The sequence below is a fragment of the Melanotaenia boesemani genome, chromosome 1 (genome assembly GCF_017639745.1).
Source record: "Melanotaenia boesemani isolate fMelBoe1 chromosome 1, fMelBoe1.pri, whole genome shotgun sequence".
NCBI classification, from domain to species: domain Eukaryota; kingdom Metazoa; phylum Chordata; class Actinopteri; order Atheriniformes; family Melanotaeniidae; genus Melanotaenia; species Melanotaenia boesemani.
The window spans coordinates 39,600,968-39,624,736 of NC_055682.1; the positions used below are offsets into that span (position 1 = coordinate 39,600,968).

At 39.6% G+C, this 23,769-nt stretch overlaps 1 protein-coding gene across 1 annotated transcript in view; it reads left to right on the plus strand.

Moving 5' to 3' along the window:
* LOC121637081 (CD81 antigen-like) overlaps positions 1-22,738 on the plus strand; it is a 38,614-nt gene extending 15,876 nt beyond the window's left edge. The window contains exons 2-8 of the mRNA XM_041980988.1: positions 1,821-1,935; positions 13,473-13,570; positions 13,858-13,932; positions 14,297-14,413; positions 16,112-16,210; positions 17,359-17,442; positions 19,429-22,738. Of these exons, the coding sequence (XP_041836922.1) occupies positions 1,821-1,935; positions 13,473-13,570; positions 13,858-13,932; positions 14,297-14,413; positions 16,112-16,210; positions 17,359-17,442; positions 19,429-19,491 (651 nt within the window). The 3' untranslated portion in view covers positions 19,492-22,738. The remainder of the gene's footprint in view (positions 1-1,820; positions 1,936-13,472; positions 13,571-13,857; positions 13,933-14,296; positions 14,414-16,111; positions 16,211-17,358; positions 17,443-19,428) is intronic.
* The last annotated feature ends 1,031 nt before the right edge of the window (positions 22,739-23,769 follow it).

Consider the following 23,769-nt stretch of genomic DNA (forward strand, 5'->3'; position numbering starts at 1 on the left):
GTCAGGCAAACAGAGGGACGCTACTCTCTGTACTCCAGCTGAGCGCTGCCAGCTCATCCATCTAGCTGGGAACAGATCTTGTGTTTACCTTGATGACGGAGGGGAGAGCAGGTCTGAGGCGCCTTTTCTTTTCCCGAACTTTTGTCTGAAGACATTTTGTTTTCACTTTAAAATCTGCGTCCATAAAATGTAGCGCAACATTAATACATGGCTCTATGGTGCGGCTTGACCGTTGGACTGTAGCCACGTCCTTCACAACACCCTCCCCATCCAGGGCAGGACACACACACCACTAAAATGGAGACCAGATGGCAGTGATGCTGTTTGTCCAAAGTGTTGATAAGTTTCTTAAATCCCGGGTTGTTCACTTTGTTAACTGAGAAAAAAGTTCTGTTTGTTTATAACGTTTGGGAGCTGGTGGATTACTGAACATGTGTCCAGCCTATAAAGCGGTCGGGTCTGTGGGAGGCATTGCACCAGAGTGCTGCAATGCCAGCTGCGCTCGATTTGCAACTAAAAACAGCACAAGAGGAAACTGCAAAGGACAAAAATAATCGGATCATTTCATTTTTATGAACGTTGAAAACCCAGATCGTGATTGTGATTAAAATTCGATGAATCGCCCAGCCCTACATGGCGGTGCATGGTCTTAGCGTTAGCTGCTAATGTGGGAGCTAATAAGCTGGAAAATAGACTTCATGTGAATGTTTTACTTCGTTTAAACTTAAAACTTCCTGCTGCTGCACGCCATTGTGTTTTTTCCGTGTTCCACTCGTGCTGTGACAGCATCACTTCAGCCATGTTGGTTTTACTTGCGCAGATGTAAAAAAAAATTAAACAGTTCTCATATACAGGTCTACATGTTAGGCCCATTTCACATGATCAAACAGCTGCTATTATCTGGAAAAGGATGATCAGTTTGTGCTGTCTACGTGATCATTTGGATTATCTAAAACTCCAGAAATGATGATCAGAGTTTTGGTGTGCATGTAAATGGGCTTGTTGATACTTCAGGACATTTTAGTTTGTGATTTCTACCCTACTGAAAATTTTCTGGCCTGAACAAAGTGGAACTGAATGATGAAAGAAATGGTCAAGTCAATAAAAACTATTAAAAGAAACGTATGATTAAATGCATTCAGTTGCACTTATAATACAGATTGCATTCCCCAACAAAACTTTAGTTAGTGGAAATATCTATTGGATGGTAACTTTAATAATCTACCAGTTACATTAGCTGCTGGTTAAAGAGCCCTGGTTATAACTAGAAATATAGTTTGTTCTTTTTCCACAGTCTAAAGACTATCACAATAAAAATCACTACATCAGTTTGTACACATGCTTCTTTAATCCTTAAAATAATTTATCCCCAAGGCATTTATCGGTTCGACATTTAAAATGGAGAAAAATATAAATATATTACATACCAATTTAAATTATGTACCTAAATATTCACTATAGGAAGCATCACTGCTGTGATGCATGATGTCAAGAATGTGTTTCCTTGAACCGAGAGTGTAAATCAAGAAGCCTGGACCAGTAGATAACACCAGATGTTCTTGTAGATAATAGAAAGAGTAGAACGTGATGTGAATGAACACAAAGGTTATTGTGAGGGAACACAAAAGTGGACCGGAGGAAAATCCCAGGAGACATTCGTATAGTCCAGCTGCAGAGTGTACAGCAACGATGCAAAAGCTAAATACAGGCTTATCTTTATAAGTTTAATCTTATCATTTTATTATCTTGTTCCTCTTAATGTAAATCTTCTTACTGTCTGTACATGCACCGTTACTAAACAGATTTCCTCTATGTTGCAGCTTGCAGGTGGTGTAATCTTGGGCGTGGCTCTTTGGTTGAGACACGACAACAAGATCAGCAGCCTGCTGGACCTGGAACTGGATGGAACTAAACCCCCCAGCACCTTCTACATTAGTATGTATATCACCTGCATTCCCGTTCTGTCTCCGGGACTTCACACCATGTTTGTCTCATGGAAAATGTGTCAGACATTCACACTAACATGAGACATGTTGTAATAACGAGATGAGCTTTTAAATAAAGCCATTTAAAACATAGTCACTTTACACGATGGAAAAGTTGTTTACAGCCTAATACTTCACATCTTTGTGGGAAAAAAGTGTATATATTTGATCAAATATAGAACAAATAATAATAATAATTTGTTAACAATAATAACAAATAAGTAGAAGCAAAAAGAAATGTTTGGGGCACTCCTGCTTTTGTTGGATTGATTTAATAATACTGTACCTGTGTCAGGTAACCTAAAGAACGGTTGTAGATTTACAGTGGAAGAGAAAAGATCCCAACAAAAGCCGGATAAAAGTTACTTTAGTCAAGCCTTTTCTCATCTCATCGTTCTCTCAAGTCTTGGCTTTCAGGAGAAAAAACATTGTTATTGAAACAAACACACAACAGAAACTATTTCCATGTTTCCACTTTTTCCTCATTTCCAGTTCTTCCTGCTACTATTTACCTGCTATCCTCACTAAACCAACTCCAGCTCAGCTGCTTTGTGGCGCCACCGTGCATCAGAAACGTCTTCTTGGCTTTATTCCAGCCATAGAGGAGCATTATTTTTCTTCTTTTCACACACACATAGACACACTGGTTGATCTTTGGCTGCTCCTGATTGGATGCTACTGTTAAATTAAGCTCTCTGATTGGTGGAAAGTCTGACAGGACGTGGCTTAATCATCATGTCCAGGTCTAAATAGAGGTCTCTTAGCAACATAGTAGTGATAGTGATGTTTTTAATTATAAAAATGTGATAAATAATGCTGTTATTGTGCATCACTTATTGAGGATTTATTATGTAACATAAGAAATGGCGCTCAGGGTCACCGGCGATATAGCAGACACCATAGTGAGTATGGTATCACGTAGTAAGGCCAGTATGACTTACTGTTCAACGGATATATTGATATATATCCTTATATACTGTATAGATATATATCTTTGGCTGCTCCTGATTGGACATTGCCGTCAATCTAAGCTCTCTGATTGGTGGAAAGTTTGACAGGAAGTGACTTCTGGTCAAATTAGAGGTCTCCTAACAACACAGTAGTGCTAGTGATCTTTTTTATTGGGAAAATGTGATAAATAATAGTGTTACCATGGATCGCTCATTGTGAATTTACCATGTAAAAACGCTATATTTTGAGGCTGGATTGTAAAGCTCCTGGACGGGATGGAAATACCTGGAAAACCAGAGTTAACGTTCCGGAGAAATCGTTGACTATAGAAGAGATAGAGCTCAGAGGTGTTGCAGGTCTAGTGGAGGTTTAAGGGTTAATAATCAATTGCTAATTGATTATTACGTTCTGATAAAGTACTTGGTGGTGTATTTCTTAAAAAACCTTGCCCAGATCACCACTGACTTGTGACCAGGACTAACAAAGGACACACTGGTCATCTTATGACTGTTCAAATAAAGTTAGCTTCTGTGTCAAAGCTTTTGTGTCGAGTCATCGGCCTTGTGACGGCGAAGAGGCAGGAGTGAAGATGAAAGATAAGGAAACCCAGACTGACTCACATGTGAGTGTTGGATCAGTGTTTTGTCGCCCTTTTTAGGCTGAATGCAGAACCAGCTTTGGGATTGCATCCTTCTCATTACATAAAGCCTCCCTCTCATTCCAGAGGCCGGAGAAAAAAACCTCCCAGTCAGTATAGGAAAAAATTCCTCACTGGCCCTCCCTTCCCCCCCTTCATCCTCCCATCCCTCCTCCTCCACCGAGCCCAGACAGTCTTCCTCCCTCTTTTCTGAGAGTTGAGTTTTCTTGGGGCTGCCAGTGTTTTTTTCCACCGTGGCTCTCGTTTACCTCCCCATCTGGTTGTGGTTAGTGTTCAAGTTGCTTTTAGTCTTGTTATTTTTCCCCAGTTCCTTCTGCCCTCTCTGACTGCCTGTTTTTCCTACATCTGCTTCTCTCCTCTCAACCCCAAACACTCCCTGAAACACTTAGCAAATGAACCCCTCCCCCCTCCGTCTTCCACACGATTTAACATGCAGTTTTTTATATCTGCCTTTGTCTGCTTTGTGGACAATCCCTGCTAACAGGAAAGACCCGAACTACAGCTGAATAATTGGTTCCACATTAGAAAATGTTTCGTATGAGTAAACTTGACCTACAGCTTTAAAACTGTGTATTCCTCCGACTTGATGAACAACTTGCCATGTCGACATTTTACTTAGGAATTGCTCTTTTGGGTCATTTTCTTACTGGTTGCATAATTCCTTCAGCGTTTTGTCCCAGTTAGGGACTGCTGGGAGGTTCCTCTTGGTATGAAATGCTTCCCTGTTTTCCAGTAAACAGAAGCTTCTTTACTAATCAAATATTTACGTTTCATACTTTAGGGTGGGATTTTTGGGAGCTTTTTTTCGGTGCAGTGAATGCTGCTTACACTAAAAGAAAGGTGCCGTTTTTCTGTTTTGTCTGGCTTTCTAACACCAGATGACGCACGGTGAGCTGGTGTTAGAAAGTCTGTGGAAAGCTGTAGCAAGTTGCTTCTTGACTCCATGTGACTTAGTTCTCCATTCTGTTGTAATCCACGCAGTTATTCAACCTCCTAACTTCCTTAAGGTTAAACTTTCGGCACCATGACACCAGCGTGACTCACCGGCTGTGGGCTGTGGCTGCATGTAGATTGACTCAGAAGTATTCCCAACATCACACTGATGAGCAGATGAATCTGTGGTTTTAAAATCAGAATTTAATTAAAACGAAGGGGGCTGCATTAATATGCTCTCACTTTAGAAAATATGGAACTTGACAAACTGTTTGTCCAGTTTTAGAGCTGCCATGCTTGCATGCATCTTAACTGTTTTTGGCTCATTAGAGGCCAAAAAAGTCCTCTCCCAAAAACGGCAATAAAAACATTACAGATTAAAATGTTTTGCATTTTTTTCTCAGATCTTTCAGTCAGTGTTAGCCTTATTAAAACATATCTGTGTAATAATTTTAATTATTGTAACCCTTAAAATTCCAGTTTGGTCATTTGATGTCACATTTTCTATTAAAAAAAAAAACAAAAGTTAGTTATCTTCCATATATAGATTTTGGTGGTTGGGGATTTTATTCAATAAAACAAAACTAATTTTGATGCAATTTTAGGTATAATATCAAACATGTAATTATTCAAATTATTTATATATAAATATGTATTTAGATTAGTCATCAGTCTCCTGTTGACCTTAAAAATTAAAATAGGAATTTCACAGTTCATAAAAAAAATGTTTCCTAGAAAATACACAAAACAACCAAAACGGTGGCCAAAAATTGAGGGAAAATTACCTGAAAAGACAAAAATGTCCCAAAATGATTTGAAAGGTACCGTTTTGGTCAGATTACATAATAATAAAACATTTTATTCATGAAGTGCTTTTCAAAACAAAGACGCTTTACAAGCAGCAAAAACAAGAACACACATAAAACCATCAAAGGCAGCTCTAAACTCTCAAACGATGGGTTTAAATGAGTTTTTTAAATGCTGTGAGGTCAGCGCGATCACAGATGACTTTTTTTTTTTTTTTTTTAAATATACAGTAGTTTCAGTTTATTCAGATATCCCTGACATGAAAAAAAACACACAACATAATGTCATACATAATTAACAGAAATAAGCAGAAGCCTAAACCTATTTCACCAACATTGTTAATTTAACAGGATTAGAATATGGGTAAAGTGGTGGAGCTGAGAGGGGGCTGTGAGCGTGGGGGTGGATGATTGACATCTATCAAACTCCGAGCTGCCTGTAGCTAAGAGCTAACTGAGCCAACTTGGATCTAACGTGAGCTAACTGGATAGCCGGCTAAAAACCGTGGTTGTGCTGCACTCTCCCTTCTTGCCGCGGATATTGGATACCTGTCAATCAAAAGGACACGCCCCTAATTATGCCAAATTTCAAGATTAAATAACATCCAAATGGAAGAGTTAGAAAAAAATTCACCCTCTTCACAGTTGTCATGAAGGTAAACTTGACCTATTAATCTAAATTTTTGTACCAGGCTTTAAACATGTTTATTTCTGCTGTGAAGTTGGTCTTTTTAACATGGGAGTTTATGGGGATTTGCTCTGTTTGGAGCCCCTAGTGGATGAGGGGGGAACTGCAATTTTTTGCACTTCCACATAGGCTTCACATTTCACCGCTGGAGGTTGCTGCAGTTCCCCACACCTCCAGGCCATACGTCATGTAAGGAAGGACCAGAGAACAATACAAAATATATAAGTTTTTTTTTTTATTTAAAAACACTTTGACTTTCGGAGTTATTGCTAGTGAGCTACATATCTTTGCTTTCTATGGATATTGTGAGGTTTCTAACTAAATTTATAAGCAATTTTATTTCATTCACTCGTTCTGTCTCAGTGTCATTTATTATTAAATTTCTATCCATATTAATGGCACAATTTCCAAAATTTGAAATTTGTTTTTGTTTAGTTGATTTTTTTGAATGGAACCGTTTCTTTAACAGTGTTAATTCTTTTCCAGTTGTATTTATATTTATTTGTATTTATTTACAACAGTATATTACTGTTATCAGCAAATAGAATAAAATACAGCATTTTTTAAAACTAAACATATGTCATTAATATACGAAATAAACAACAAAGGACCAACACCGCCCCCTGTGGGAGACCTCCGGTCTGAAACCCAGTGGAGAAGGGTTGCATCTAAAAGTTGCAGGATGGTCGATCTCGAGGACCGGACTTGGGCACCCCTGCTTTAAAACATGCTGACAGAAGTATTTATCTGAATTTATCTTTCAACACACATCCCAAACCTGCAGGGTTATTTTTGCCACCTGCCTAAAATCTGCCCTGATCGGAGTTAGAGGAATACAAACTCTCCAAATTTGTAAGTGGTGACGTCAAAGAAGCTGGTAAACACGGTGCTTATTGGTTTGGATGCCTTGTAGGGAATTCTCAGGAGAAACCATGTTGGAGTTCAATTATTCTTTAATTCAGTTGTAATCGAAGAGTTCATGAATGCATAAATTGGTATTTCTCTGCAGTGGATGTTTATTTTTTCATCAGTTTTTTTTTCTTCTAGAATTAATTTTATATGAAAAAAAAAGTTTCACCTTTTTAATTAATTGAAATTTACTTGGAGATAAACAACATTCAATGATTCTGAGACCTTAAATAGATGAACTACATGAATATAGGGGTCTTAGTTATGTAAAAACCCATGATTATATATAGTCACCTCATAATTGTGGAGCTGTTCTTGGTTTATTTTGCTGCTGCGCTATGCATCAGTGGACCTCAGGGATCGATGGGCTAGGGGGTAAAACCATCCATTTAAACAATAAACTGTTGATTGAGTTGTGTTTGACATTATTATGGTGCGTTTGTGTTAATTCGTGTTAAGCTAAATTGACAAAGACTGATGGCAACCATTTGGTGTCGGGACAGAAAGCCTGTAGGCTTGAATTCATCTGGAGTCCCAAAATTTTGAGGCAAATTTCAGGGATGTCTTTGTCTTTCCTCCATGAAAACAGGAAGAATTTCCTCTTGTGGATGGATTGTTTTAATAATAATAAACTACAGTGTTTAAAACGGTGAACAGGAAACAATAAGGAAGGCTTTCATTGTTTTCTAAACAAAAGTTGGATCACTTCACCACAACGCCTTAAAGCATCTGGATAAGATATTAAGAAGTGTTTGTGGTTTCTTTTATCCCTGAGATTATTTTCAGTAGAGATTAGATAGTGCAGCTAACTGCATGATTGGACAAACATGATTTTCTTCTTTTTAAAAAACACATTAAAAACTATGTTTGACATTTGGATGAAGGCTTTATATATATATATATATGTATAAATATATATATATATATATATATATATATATATATATATATATATATGTGTATATAAATTTCCTATCATGACTTGAGGCTGCTGTGGCACGAGGTCCATGCTCACAGGTGTTACCCAGGCAACAGAAACTCCTGGCAAGTATACTGCAGTGTTTTTAGTTTGGATGTGCACATTTCCTTAAAGCATTGTGAAAAACCTTGGTAAAATGAAATCTGTTTCAATTCTGTGTGCATGCAGCTATACACAAGCTTCCCAGTGGCGAAGAGTAAAGTCAAAGAAATAATCCATCCAACATTACTGTCCTCAGCTTTTGTTCCAACTTTAAACTGTTTTCCTTATTGTGGAAAATAGTGGATCAATATAAAGTGCTCGAAGCACTCAGAGCGCGCAGACCTCTGCCAGTTATTTTTCCAGTGATTGTGGGCATTACTTTTGAGTTGTAAGCTCTAATGGCAAAGTTGTCCCTATCTCCCCATAGTAAAGAATCCTTTAAAAGATTCCTGAATCCAGGCGGTGATCTGGATCACCCCTAAAATCCAATCGCTTGTTCTTGTTCCATTTCTGAGATTTCCTAAAAATGTAATCAAATTTGAACTTTTTCATTTATGTTGCTGACGCTCTTGGTGGAGGCAGTAAAGAGATGGGCTGCAGTTATTAATTCTTTTAGCCCCGCGCTTGATTTTTAGGCCTCATTTCCCCATAAGGAAATAAGTACATCTCTGCAACCACAAGGTCTGTTTGAATTTTGGGGTCATAATAAAGGGAATGCTTGTGAAATCTCACAGGTCTGCTTTCTGAGTGCTTCAGGTACATCATAGTAAGATTTGTAAATATCTTATTAAATTTATTGTTAAACATAAATGAAGATGGTGCAAAGCAGAAATGAAAAAAGTTTCAGGCTTGCCTAAAACAAACAAAAAAAAACCAAACATTTTCAGGATGACTATAAGTGTCTCTTTGGAATGATGCAGCTGTAGCTCTGAACCGCTATCAGCTCATAGTACAGTGTGTGCACGTTATCTCTCCAAAGGCCAGCTCTGATAGTCAAGAAGAACAAAATGAAAGAGGTTTTAGTACGGACAGTTCAGGAGAGGTGAACAAACTGGACATAATGGCCCAGTTTTTCATATTCTGTTTTCAACGTCCCTCAATTAGAGGACCTCAGGTTTGAAAAGGTTGAATGATTTTAATCCCATCCCCTCACGCAGGAGGGAAGTGAGCTTTATTTATAGACAAGCAGACATGAAAGCCTGCAGGAAGTTACAGGAAGACAGAAGACACAGTTAGTGACAGACAGCGGTGGGGTATAAACATGGGAAATGAGAGAAGGGAGGAAACATTTAGTGAACCGGGTGATGTACTTCTAGACTGCAACAAGGAAGTGGCTGGCAGCAAAGACCACTTTCCACTGACAGCTTTCAACTCTGCTTCCCATTCTACTTAGTAGGAAGCTTCAAGAGATTCTGCTCTAGGAGTGAAATGTGATGCTATGACATCCTGTACAGATGCCATAGCTTGGACAATAAGGGCTTTGAATGTATGGAATATAGAAGCAATATGACCTTCCTGTCAGTACTCTTATTGATCCTGAATACACATGAAAAGGTTGCATACTCCTGGTAAAGCAATGAGCATAGGCAGAAATCATGGAGATTACAGGTGGGTGTGTCTCACCCATCCTGAAGAACACAAACACAGAGTATGGCTTTCTGTAACATAACTGTTCCTCATCCAATGACCCCTCATCAATCATGTAAACCCTTGAAAAGAGACTGAAAGAAACCAAAGTATTCTGCACACTTGTACTGTCTTCCCTGGGTGTCAAAGGTCTGCTAGAGCTTTGTTGCTGGAGGGGATTTAACAAACCACAATTCTTTGATACAACAACGAGGTCTCAGTAACTAAGAAAAACTCTCCTGAACTCAACAAGTGACCCTGAAAAAGATAAGAACTGAAAGAGCAGTAACATCAGGACTGAAAGAAGCCGTTGAAATAGCATAGTTGTATTTTTGAAGTATTCTGCACACTTGTACACACACCAAAAGACTGAATATCGTGCAGGGTGTGACTCTTTGATATTTTCACTGTACAAGGTTGAAATTTTTAGGTTGCCCTTGTTGGATTTCCCTTGTGTAACACAACCCGAATTCCAAAAAAGTTGTGACTGTGTGATTTGCAAATCAACCCATATTGTATTCCCAATAGAACAATAAAAACATATCAGATGTTCGAATTGAGACATTTTACCATTTCATGGAAAATAGTAGCTCATTTTGAATTTGAGGAGGGACCCCTGTAGAGGAAGGGCCCCAGCAGAGAAAGGACCCCAGTAGAGGGAAGGGCCCCAGTAGAGGAAAGACCCCATCAGAGGAAGGACCCCTTCAGAGGAAGGGCTCCAGTAGAGGAAGAACTCCAGATGTCATCCACCGGGTGCCAGCCACCCAGAAGCATGGCAAGTTTTGTCCATGACATGATATTCACCACTGGCTAATTTAACTTTTATTTTGTCCGTTTTGAAGTTGTTGCTAGCAGCTAGCCAGCATCCCTGTATGACCGGTGAAGTCCAGATTTGTGAGCTTCACAATAAATCCAGTTTAATAAATCATCCAATTCCTACTCATGACTAATCATGAAATATGATTCATGTAATTTTTTTACCCATGGAACAAAAAAAAGAGAAACTGTTTCAGGACTTGAAGGTTGCTGTATACCAGTAGAAATCATCCACCTTGAAAGAGCCAGAGCAGGTTTGTTTTGAAGAATTGGCAAAAATCCCAGTGGTTGGCCGTGTCGGTCTCATAGAGACATACTTTAGGAGACCTTCAAAACGTGGATTTACAATCTGCTGACTTTGGGATGCGAGGGTGAAAACACATGCACTACTGTTCATTTTTAGTTTTTAGAATCATGTTTTTAATTTTACTTAACCAATTTACATAAAAACGATCCTTCTTTTCTGCTGCAACCCTTTTCCCTTGATCTAGACAAACATGGGAGCCATAAACATGACGTCTGAAGCTGGAGAAGCATGAAACAACAGAACATGGGTGAAACTAACTGGTAGATGATTTATTTTTTACTGGTGCAAAAGATAAATGGTTCCACCTGCTGTCCTTTAGATGTTATTGCATGCATGCGGTTGCTGAGCTGGAAGAGAAGCCTTAGATTCCACAAGATTTTTACATGCAGAATGATTACAGAATGTTATTGTACGGTGGTTAGCTCTGCATTCTCACAGCAAGAAGGTCGTTGGTTTGAGCCCCTGCTGGGAGAGGCTTGAGCAGTGTCTTTCTCTGTGAAGTTTGCATGTTCTCCTTGTGTATGCGTGGGTTCTCTCCAGGTACTCTGGCTTCTGTAGCGTTCCTTATTGTGCTGTATGTTTCCATACTGGTGTGCATAAAACTTAAAGGCTAGTGTTCAGTGGAAGAAGGAGAAAGTTGTGAAATGCAGTTTCTCACCATTGTGATGCTGCTGGGCTGCAACGGCTCCAGAAATGTGCATAATGTCAGCGCGCCATCAAACGCGTTATAAGGAAGCTTTAACAACATGATGATTATTTTAACTTTATTCATCCTAACTGAGAAATTCATCTCTTCCTGATCCTCTTCTAGATGTACTAGAGAGCAGTGTTGTTGTAGCGCCTGGGGAGCAGTTGAGCGTTTAGGGGCCTTGCTGTGGTTCATCTCTGTTGCACACCAGGGACTTGAACCAGACTTCTCCAGACCCAAGACCACCGCTGCAACCACAAGGCTACCCTTTCCCCACATATTAAGGTTCCACCAAGATTAACCCTGCACCACTAAAGTATGTGGAACACAGATAGTGGTGGAAGACTAAATATTATTTGGTGTATCTAAAAAATTTTTCTTTACTCGTGCAGATGAAGTAAAAAGAAGCTGACATTTTACAGAGTTTTACAGCTTTGCTGAGAGGAGATGCTCAGCTTGGTTTGGTCTGACTAGTCTATACATACACACCATCTAGCTCACCTGTTATTATCTGCAGAGGTGATTCTGGGGCCTTCAGCAACATTTCACAGGGCCTCCTCCAACCAGCGTTCATCACCCTTTTATTATAATATTTTATATTAATAACAATAACATTTTTGTATCTTTGTAGGCTTTGTTCCTAATATATTAAATTCCTCAAACCAAACTTTTGAATTTCCTTTGGCAACTTGCTCTATTTTTCTATTTTATTACTTTTTTCTTTTTTTTTTTTTGCATCCCTGTTGATGGGAAAGTCTCGGCTAAGCTATCAGTCCGGTAAAGTATCTGGTTATTATGCAGAAGGTTGACTTGTATGAATTACTTGTTGAATCCTGTCAACCTTGATTCCAATTTTTAATACGTATTATTGACCTAAATTAATTTGTTAAAAGTCTAATACTTTTTACTAATACTTTTTTTTGACTAAAACTAGACTAAAACCTTTTTGAGTTTTCGTCGACTAAAACTGGACTAAAATGATCAAACTTAGAAATGACTAAAATGTGACTAAAACTAATCAATATTTTCACCCTGAAGACTAAAATTGAGATGCCTGCCAAAAAAAACTGTCTCTTGCCAACAAATTCTAACTTAATGTTTTTATCCTGACAGTTTAACTGCACACACCTTTAATTTGAAAACTTAAAGATTGTTGTCCATGATATGTTTTTATTTTCAGCCTTAGGACAGCAGGGAACTCAACATGAGGACAGACTGAGCTGCTCTGACTCCACTGTCTCTACTACTGACTACTGTCTTCATCTCTTTTCTTTTTGCTCCTCCTGTTTTTCTCTTTTTTTTTTGTCACAGACAGAAAACTTCTGTTCTCCTGTCTGTTTACATGAGACACACGGCTACTTGCAGTAAGACTGAGGGGTGGAGGCGGGACCATTTAATGGCTTCTGCTCCGGTCCACCACCGTCATTGCAAACTCTCCGCATGCTCACTGCTCTGTAGTGAGTCAGAGTTGGCCGGCATTCGGCAGTCTGAGCATTTGGCTGGCATGCCTGTAGGCGAGAGGTGCTGATCATTCATTGTTTAGTCACGTCTGGCCGCCGCAACTCTGAGGTTAACCTTTAACCAGCCACTCACCTGAAGACACGATGTGTGTGAAGATATCTGGAAGCGCCGCCGCAGTGCAGGAATGGTCCTGCATTAAGGCAAGAAAATAAAAAAACTTAGTGAAAGCTGTGATGAGGTGCTTGGGGTGGCCAATAGGGTGGCCAGGATTTAGGCCACCCCCAGCCCCCAAGAAGGTCCAGGACACTGTCTGTGGGCTGGCCTGGGAACACTTCAGGATTTCCTCTAAATACTCTCTCAGGGTGGGGAAGAGACACTCCAGGGGATCTGTGGGGGAAAAAATACAGTATTAATGTTAAAGCCCCAGTGTGTAAGAATTAGTCCCATCTAGTGGTGTGTAATATAATACAAGCAACCAAGTAGTTAGGGGGTACTCGGCTGAAAATTTATTCAGCAGGAGGTACATTGCTGAAAGAATTTGTAGAAACTCTGGTTCAGACGAGCTGGAAGAAGTGGCCGGGCAGACGGAAGTCTGGGCTGTTCTTCTCTAGCTGCTGCGACCTTGGATAAACAGTAGAAGATGAATGGATGTATATTTTAATCAGTCTTGTCTGTCTGTCCAGGTGTCCACATTCTGATAGCAGTTGGTGCAGTGATGATGGTGGTCGGTTTCCTGGGGTGTTACGGTGCCATTCAGGAGTCCCAGTGTTTGCTGGGAACGGTGAGTCACACTTTCAGCATGTCTTTTAAACATTAACTTGCAGAACTCATTTTTGAAAGAACCCCCTATTCATGAATGGCATCAAGCTGAGTCCTGTCTTTGCAAATGTTTTGTTAAATTATGACATTTTGCACCAAAAGTAATTACATGTTTATCACATCAAACACACTGAATGTGTTTCAGGGGCCATTTAACCTCATACACATTTGTCCTTTAAAGCAAAATATAAATCAGCAGTGAAATCCTTGAATTGCCTGTTTATCCGATGTTTCCTCTTTGCGTTGCAGTTCTTTGCATGCCTGGTCATCCTCTTCGCCTGTGAAGTTGCAGCTGGAATCTGGGGTTACATGCACAAAGACACTGTAAGCCTGGTTTCAGAGTGGTGAACCTCTCCTTATGAAGGATTAACCCTCCGTGGGATCCTCTTTTTTTTATGTTGGACTGTTGAGAAGCTACCTGAATAGTGATGAGAAGTGCCATCTGGTTTTTTGTAGTGTTTTGGTGCCTCTGTAGCACCATGGATTAAATACACAGCTGGCATCCAATAGAAGATGAGCTGATATTTTTCCAAAGTTTTCATTTTCAGTATATAATTTGCTGTCTTTGTATAACTGTTAGTTGTCTCTAGGGTTAATTAATTGTTAATTCTTGGTACTACTCTGAGCTGAAATTCTTTGAAGTTTAAGTTGGAGGATGAGTCTGTAGTTGCATCTTTTCTTTTCTTAGGTGTCAAAGGAGATGATCAACTTCTATGACACCGTCTATGACCAAGCCATGACAGATACCATCACTGAACAGAAGAAGACAGCTATCACCAACGTACTCAAGGTCTTTCATGAGACGGTACGACCATACACCTTGCAGCATTTATATCAATAATTATATTGATTGCTTCAAATATAGATATATAATGAAAAAATGAACTGTGTGAACCGGATAACTAGAACCTTGTCAGTGAGATAGCAGCTATTCCAGATGCTCCGCAGCACTGCTATTGTTTTTAATCCCACTCCCCACTTTTTAATCTTCCTTTAATCTTCTGCTACTTCATGAAGGATTTTTTTACATGGATGCAGTGGATTTTACAAAGCACACAGGAGCTTGACTACTTGTGTATTTTAAAGAAGAGTTGCTGGCTCTTAGAATAAATACACATGACAGAGACACACCGTCCCAGCAGAGCTGCGGAGAAGATACCAAGGTTGTAAGGCTGGGGCTAAGCTAAAGGCTAGGCTAGCAGACAAAATTTGAAATGTGAGAAATGCGTCCAAATGGTAACAAAGAGAGGGAAGGTAGTCCATACAGAGGGCAGAATAACAGATGTTGAGGAGAGCTATAAGTATACCACAAGCAATGGCAACCACGAAGAAGCCACAAGGAAAGCTGCCACAGCCAAATATCTGCAATGAGAAAGGCAAGTCCTGAGAAGTCAGCTTAATGGCAAGAACAAGGTCCGGGCAATTAACAGCTATGCCCTGCCACTGATCAGATACCCTGCTGGGATAACAAGCTGGCCAAAGGAGAAAGTTCAGACCACAGATGTTAAAACACGGAGGCTGTTCACCATGTATGGAGGGTTCCACCCCAAATCCAGTGTTCAGACTATACACTAAGAGCGAGTGAGCATCAGGAACACTATCCAAGATGAAGGATCCAAGCTCCCTGAACACATCAGGAAGGTGGCCCCAAGGAATGAAGCACTCAGTGATCCTGGAGGAGAATGAAATGGAGAAACCAACATGGGAGGACAAGCCCTGCATGGGATGTACCACCGACAGGTAGCTGAAGTGGCGGATATGAACAAGTCCTACCAATGGCTGGAGAGGGCTGGACTGAAGGACAGCACAGTGATGCTAATCATGACAGCACAGAGCAAGCCTTGAGTAACAGGGCAATTAAGGCCCAGATCTAACACACCAAGGACTCAAGGAATAGCTGGAGAAATCCTGTAAGGCGAAGGCAACAGTAGTACCAGTGGTTATTGGAGCACTGGGGGCCGTGTCCCCCACACTGGAGAAGTGGCTCCAACAGATACCCGGAGAACCATCAGACATCTCCATCCAGAAGAGTGCAGTCCTAAGAACAGCTAAGATACTACGTAGGACCCTCAAGTTCCCGGGACTTTAGTAGAGGACCAGAGCTTGAGATGAACACCCACCCAGCCTACCCAGGGAAGATGGGAGGTTGGGTGCTACTCCTGGGGTTCTATTTCATTTTTATTTATACTTATTTGTATATATACACTTGTTTTATATATATTTTTTTAAAATATAGCATTATTTTATGTTTTTTTCCCAATATTATAACAGTGGGGGGTGTAATGACACTTCAGTTTCTCTGAGCGAACCTCCCAAAGGGACGAATAACGTCTGAAGTCTAACCTATAATCAATCATCAAAACAATAAATTCAATGTCTTACCATTTTTATTGGGTCTCATGTTTTACAGTTATGCAGCTGTGATTCATATAATTAGATCTAAAGAAAAAGCTCCCAAACATCATGTTTACATGAACGTTATTGTGTTTTCTTTGTGTTTCAGCTGAACTGCTGTGGGAAGGGCACGGGGACCTCATTTCTGACGCAGCTCACCGATAAGCTAGGCATCACCGATGTCTGTCCCAGTCAACAGGTGTCTGTTGTAAGTGCTATCATTCATCATTTTAATGCATCAGCAGATTAAAAAAGTGTTCATATTCCCGCTGGACAAAGAGCCGACCATCATTTAAAGTAAATATGAAAAAAAAGAAGCATTCTATCTGAGAAGCACTCAGGGGGCGCAGTCCTCTGCCAAGCCACTGTCTTTATTTTTTGCCAAGATCGTGGGCATTATTTTTTGAGTTAGAAGCTCTAAAGGCAAAATTCTCCCACTGGGCAGGTGCAAACCTACGTCACAACCCGGTGGTCACGTGACCATGAACAGCTTGCCGGTGAAAACAAACCCTGCATCATACCAGCGTTTGTGTTGAAACGTGCATCTTGTTCTCATACTTTAAGTTTTCTCCATCGGTTTTTAAAAATTAACCATGATGTCATACAGTTATACTGATACCCTCGGTGTCAAGGCTAGAAAAAGATATGAAGCGAAGCTAGTGGTAGCAGGACTGAACCAATGCTCTTATGTCCAAGGTCGTCAGCATTAACACGCTGGATAGTCTCCGTCCACTCCTGAAGTTTTGTCTTTTCAGTTTGAAGAATGATCTCTTGTTGTCTTTGGAACAACTATGTTTATGGCAGCCAACTACGTCACAACATGTTTAAAGGAAACTACGGAAATGAAAGAAAAATCTGAGTATCATCGCTGATCGAATGCCGTTACAGTTAAACAGCCATAACAGCGGAGGTAATTAACAAAGAGGTTGTCAAATGCCTCGTCATTTAAAAAGTATGGCATCTTAACCTTTCCATTCGGCCCCCTTTAAGCTGCGTAGCAGTGAATATGTTATGATATATAAATATATTATCTGAAACTCTCTAAACCAAGGTCAAGTATCTCCCCTTAAACTCGATTTAGATCTTGTTTCCTGTGGTGGAAATGCAGGAAAATGAAAATGCAGTTGTCGTGTTGGTCTGTGTCATTGAGATATCCGCGGTTACACCTGTTTGACACGTCAAATGGGATTAGGAAGGTTTGTGGGATCACAGATTTGAAAATGTGAATACTAAATAAATATTACTACTGACATACACAGACAAACAGCTGAAAGTTGAATAAAATGTTGATAATGAATAAATGTGTGATCATTTTGTAGATGTGGTGTCAGACATTTTGACATTTTTCCCTTCCAGAGTTGCCATAGCCGGATCCAAGAGCTATTCTCAGATAAGATTTATCTGATTGGAATTGCTGCCCTGGTTGTTGCTGTTATTATGGTAAGAACATGAAGCTGTAGTCATGTACCACATTTCCTAAATGTTGTTTACCTTTCCCTTGAATTTAACAAAACACCAGAGTAATCAACAACTGCTTAACAAAAATGACAGCAGGATTTTCAGTTTAGCCCAACACAAGTTTGGTTTCTTTAATAGGAGGAAAAGTCCCAAGCTGTGCTCTGGAGACAGTTTGAAAGGGAACTGGACAAATATTCCTGAACCCAGATCCCTGCACGTTTTCTGGAAAAGGATTTAGGATCTGTGGTTTTGACAAGTTATGATTTTTTTTTTATCAGTTTACATAAAGTAATATGAACGAAGCTCCTGCGGTCCATTTGTCAGGATAGATGGATGAGTGGAACTGAAGGCTGCTACCTTTTGAAAATGGCCGAAGGCATGGCAGCACACACATTTTTAATCTCTCATACTTAATCTGCTTATCGTAACACTTTTCCATAAAAAAATTCTACATGCAACTTGTCAAGCAGATTTGAGAAAATCCCAACAAAAAATGAATCAGAAAAAGTGTACTATGACTTTTCCCATTGAAAATTAACGGGATTCTGCCGAAATGAGAAAAAACAAGCCTGCTTGGGAGTCCCATAACTCAGACATAGAAGCTTCATTTAAGGTTTGAACAGGTCACAAGAGTTAAAACTTTTAGAGTGTAAAATACATTTTAATATCTTTGACTGTTTTGACATGATCAGAGGCTTACTGCACTGTATTTTCTCTAAAACTGCCTCAGAGCAGAGAGTGAGTCTTGCTGGGTGTTTTTTTAACCTGCCATGAAAACTGTAGAGTAAGATCTGTGTTTTCAGCAGACCCCGGCTCAAACAGTGACCCTTTGAGGGGTGTGCCGAGCCTGAAATCAACTGAAACCTGAGACTGTGTGAGATTAAGGGGCTTCTCTGTCACCATAGCAACTAGGCACATGTCACTTCTTCTTTCTAAGGACAGATTCCATCATGGCTGCCCCCACAATACATGTGTTAGAGCAGTCAGTGAGCAGCCGTATGTATACACAGCTATCTCACTGAGCAGCTGCAGTACTGGCACCCATATGATAACACGTTTACTGTATGTCAGTTAGGGATGAGAATTAATAAGGTTTTATTGATATCGAGTCTCTTATCAAATCCTGACCCAATTTTTTAAAGAAGAAGAAACAACACATGTTTACGGTGTCAAAAAATTGTGTGACTTTTTAACATCTAAAAACAGCTGAGAATCTTTGTCAACTCCACACAATGTAAAAAAATAAAAAGACTCGGCTCAGTCGTGTCTTCAGACTGATCTGGAAGCCAAAACTACAGATCTGCTCTGAAAAGGGAAAATAATACATCACCAAACTCTGCAGATGTTTACATGAAGTCAACCAAGAATGCAATAAAATAAACACTGAACTAGAATTTCCAAGATTTTCAGCCCGACTAAAGCCTACTGAAGTCTCCATGAAGCACCTATACACACCTGTAGCTACAGGTGAGCTAACGGGCTAATTTAATGAGCTGCTAACAGCCTCCAGACAGAAACAGCAGGTATATTTTCACCACTCCCCTCACACAAAAAAACGTGGAGCAGAGTGGTGATTAGGCTGCGTACTCCTCCACACAAGGATATAGATCTGTCCTGTCATCTGTTACTATTACTGGTCTTTCTAATACAGACATTAGAGCTTGTGTCATGTTTGTCAATGAAATATAGCCGAGCTATGGATCGGCTCTTCCAGCAACAAACACACACATGCTTCTTTATTTGTAGTCCGTGAGCTGGCCAGCACCTGTCAGCACCGATAGAGAGCATTTATAAGCCCAGTGTCGCGTGATTATGCTGCTTTGGAAACCGAGTGGAACCGGCTTTTGAGTCCATCCCTGATGCCAGTGCATGTCTGCAGGGAAAGGCTGCTGTTAGTACACTGCATTATAAATGCTTGAATAAGCACATTTCTAAACATAACTTTTATTCCTGTTGTCTTTTTTGTAGATCTTCGAGATGATTTTCAGCATGGTTTTGTGCTGTGGGATCCGCAACAGCCCAGTGTACTAAAATGAGCGGGTGCCAACACCTCATCAGAGGAAAGAACCACACATGACCACAGTCCTTTCTTTTTTCTTTTATAACCAGAAAATCTCACATATAGTGCTTGCTGGATTTAGTCAGCTCTTTAATGCAAATAAACTAACCTCCATAGAAGATTGTTTTACACTGTTGATTTATTTTTTGCCACAGATGCTGTTCGAAGTGTTAGATCAGTGCTACCTTTACGTAGCATCAGTAGAAATTATATTACACTGTCACTCATCAGCTACATTCATCAGTCAAGGTGCTGTAATCCTTCAATGATTGGTTGGTTTTTACTGCTTTCTTGTCTGTAAACATGCTCTTACATTCTTGCTTTTATGGATTTTTTTCATTGTTTTCTGTACAAACTGTATATAAATATATGATGACAGTGCTTTCTGTCTGCCTGAGCATGGACGTTGCATTACATGAAACCTTTCTCCCGCCCACCCCTCCCAGCTCCCTGTACTCGCTGCTCCACTGTCTACGCTACACTGAATCGGAGGGTGGTGTGTGTGACCAGCACTAGTGAAGCAGCGTGGGTTAGCCTCACCAACATGGTAGCAACTCAGAGTGGCACATAAAACACCCAGATCGTTGTGATGGTTCACATCCACATTGCTCTGTGATGTCTGCATGTGGTCAGCCATGGAAACTGGACCCAAAGTCAGTGTGTTTTCCAGAAAGCAGGCTTAATATGATAAATTCAGTCAGGACTTGTTGTTATCGTAACTAACTAACTAAACATTCATTTATTTATTTGTTTCCTATTCTACTTAGTCCAATTCAGGGCCGCGGGCTGAGGACAAATTTGAACTCTTTTACTGCTTGTTTACTCCATTCTTAAATTCATCGATGAATTTAAGTAATTCATGTCATTTCCGTCTCATCACTACTTTTTGTAATCTTGGGTTTTATCTAGTTTTGGTGCCAAAGAACATACATAAGTTTTAGTTTAGTTTTTTTTCTTTTTAACCGCCATAAAAACACACAAATGCCAAACTGTTGATGTGCTCCCACGATGGCAGTCAGATTATCTGAGCTTTATCACGGTGGCTTTTTGTAATGAGTTAATACCAAAAGAGTCCACCACGCTAAATTTGACTCCTTGTCTCCCATCATCATGGTTAGACTGAGTTCATTAAAGCTGCTTTCTGGAATAAATCCTTCATGTCCGACTCTGAGTGCTTAGTTTTCATTTTTATCAAAAAAAAGAAAAAAAAAAAAAACTTTACTGCTTCTATGCATGAACTTGTGGAGGCTTCATGCTCTATGCTCCAATCCATCGTCCCAAAGAAGATTTTGATGGAGGTGACGGTGGATCATGGATAGCTTGTAGTGTAAATGTTGTCTATGCATCCATGTTTTCTTTTTTAATGCTTTTTCCAGATAAAAAAAACTGTCAACATGTTTGTGATTGCTTCCAGGCTATAGCAAAAATAATGGCAGGCGGTGTCTCGTAAATCTGTGTTGCCTTAAGACAAGAGTGGTGGAGGCCGGTCTCGTCTTGTCTGACATGATTATGTCATTGTACTGTTCCTCCAGCTCCACTGTCCTTCTGCATTTACAGTTCATGTAGTAACTATCCTCAGTAGAGGGCCAGATGAGGCTAAACACTCTCATCTTGTCCTCCCAGCGGCATGTAATCTTTTCATAATCTTTGTACATGTTGTGTAGGTGATGCTTTGTCTCTTACTAACAGTCTGAATGAGTTGATGTGTGGATATTCAGAGCAGGTCCAGAGGTCTATACTACCAAGCAGGATTAAAGGATTACAGAGTGAAATTTAAGGTTTAGCTATGGATTTTCAGTCTCACAGAGCTTTTTCACTTCACACCGTGTTGTATCTCTTATCTCAGACCCTACCTGAGATTAAACATCACCGCAGGTGGACTTCTTCCTGAGCAGACTGTTTCTGACTAGAATTAAAGACCAATCTTCTCTGATCTGAGGCGTATAATCAGAAGGGGGAGTTTATGTCAAGTTTAAAGTTTTGGACAGCTTTTTTTAAATTTTTTTTATTAAAGATTGAGTCTTGATGACAGAAAGCGAATGTGGACGTTTAACATGTTTCTTCTTTTTAACTGTGCAGACATGATTTCAGCACCTGACTAATTCAAACTGATTCGATAAACAGCTGTTTTAATGACAGATGGGGCAGCGATATTGATCGGCTTATTTCCACATTTCCACATTTAGTCATAGCATCATTTAGATGAGTTAAAAGATTCTCTGGATTTGTTTAACCTTCTCTGTAGTATAGATCCACCAGAGTTTAGTGCTCTCTGGTTGTCAGAGGCCACCGCCCTGCAGGTTTTGGATATTTCCCTGCTTCACCCTGCCATGATGATTGGGTCATTAACAGGCTTGTGCAGACGTGGAAGTGATAGGCTTTATTTCAGTCTGGTGTGGAGCATGGAAACCTCGACAAGCCGTGGCAACAGTTATGGAAATCATCATTCTTGGAGGATAGTCTTTCATTTGTTTTAGTTTGTAAAAGAAAAATTGGCTGTTTAATAAAATAGTTCTGTCATCTCTGTGATTTCTCTTTTTTGTTTGTTTTTAACGAACTAAAACTATTAAATGTTCCATATTTATGCCAACGGTTTTAAAGCCGACTGGACAGATGTCTCCTAATGTTGGACCTGGTCTGTCTTCCTGCAACATCCATGTCTTTCTTGCATGTGTAACTGCACAGAACTGCAGCTCTAACTCTTCATTAACAAATTCATTAAATCACTGCATTTTTGTAATCTCTCATATGATATTGGCTCTTATCAACCAGTTAAAACCTTGCCTTGAAAACACCTCACATTAAAAGTGGATTGTGTCATATACCCCTATTGTATTGTACTAATGAAGGTTGTAGAAAACGATGTATGCCTTTTTTTTTCTTTGTGATATTTTTTTTCCTGTCTGGTACATGTAAAAAGTCTGGAAAGGGTGGAAGATTTTGTGGCAGTGCCACCTGAGGGAATGTCAAACTGAACACATCAGCTGATTTCAACCCAAGTTCTCCAGTCATTAAAGGAAAAAAAACATAATTTTGGAGGCTGATGAGGGTACTTACTGTCATTTGCTGACCGTTATCTGACCGTGTTGGAAGTTAGTGCCCTTTCTTTTTGGCAATGTACTCTCAGGACCCACTGCCATCCAAATCTCAACCACTCTACCCTGTAGACTTTGGTTTGCCCAAATATAAAGGGATTAAATGTATTTTACAAATAGTGAATAAGTTGGTCTTGTCTTTTCCTTCAAGAAGCTGAGTTTAAAAAGAAATTGGAAAATGTTTCAGTAACATTTAAGGACACGTTTGTTTAAAAAATACAAAGAACCAGACGGAGAAAAACTTAAAAGAGAAGTAAAATAAGAGCTTAAGTAGTTATTTGAAAAGTCTTTCTTTTTGAGTGAGAACATTTTAGCAGGTTTTATATTGATAATATCCTCTCAATATGAATATATTTACACAACACTGTATTTTATAATCACCTGCAGTACTTCCACAACCATTTTACATGTTTATTATTAAAGTGTTATCACATTTTCCTTTATGATTTAAGATTAGCCTGGGTTATTCTTATCTTTAATTTACCAGCAAAACTCCACCAAAAACTACAAAATAGATTAATAAATAAGTAAAGACAGTGCTGGCAGACACAGAGATTAAAACATCCCTGAATTTACCACTTTAAATCATTAACAGAAGCACCAGTTAATAAAAAGCCAGTTTGTGTGGTGTGAGCAGGGCATTGTTCAGGTCTGCTCTCTATTTCAAGTAGAATCTTCAGTATTTACAAGCCCAACTCCAAAAAATGCTGGGACACGTAAACTGTAAATAAAACCAGAATGTGCAACATATCAGATGTTGAAACGTTTCAAGGAATCTGTAGGCAGCAACACATCTCAATCAAGTTGGAACAGGGGCAACAAAAGGCTGAAAGTGATTGGCACAAACAAGAAACGAGTGGAGGAGCATTTGAAAACTTATGTATATCAGTGGTCAGTTAGTACATAATCTCTTGCTTTATACTTTATTATTACTGGTTGTAATTCCACCAAACAGTTTACAGAATTTTAGGGTTTTTAACTTAAGAAAAAATAAATATTTGTATGTTCCCAATAAACCATTTTTCAGACAATGGATGGAGCCAGGTCTGTAGAAGAGGCCAGTTGGCATGGGAACCTGGTGGTAGGGGTAAACACGGGACTGCCCTCCTGTGAACCCACCACCTGCCGAGGTGACGGTGGATTATGGATTGGGTG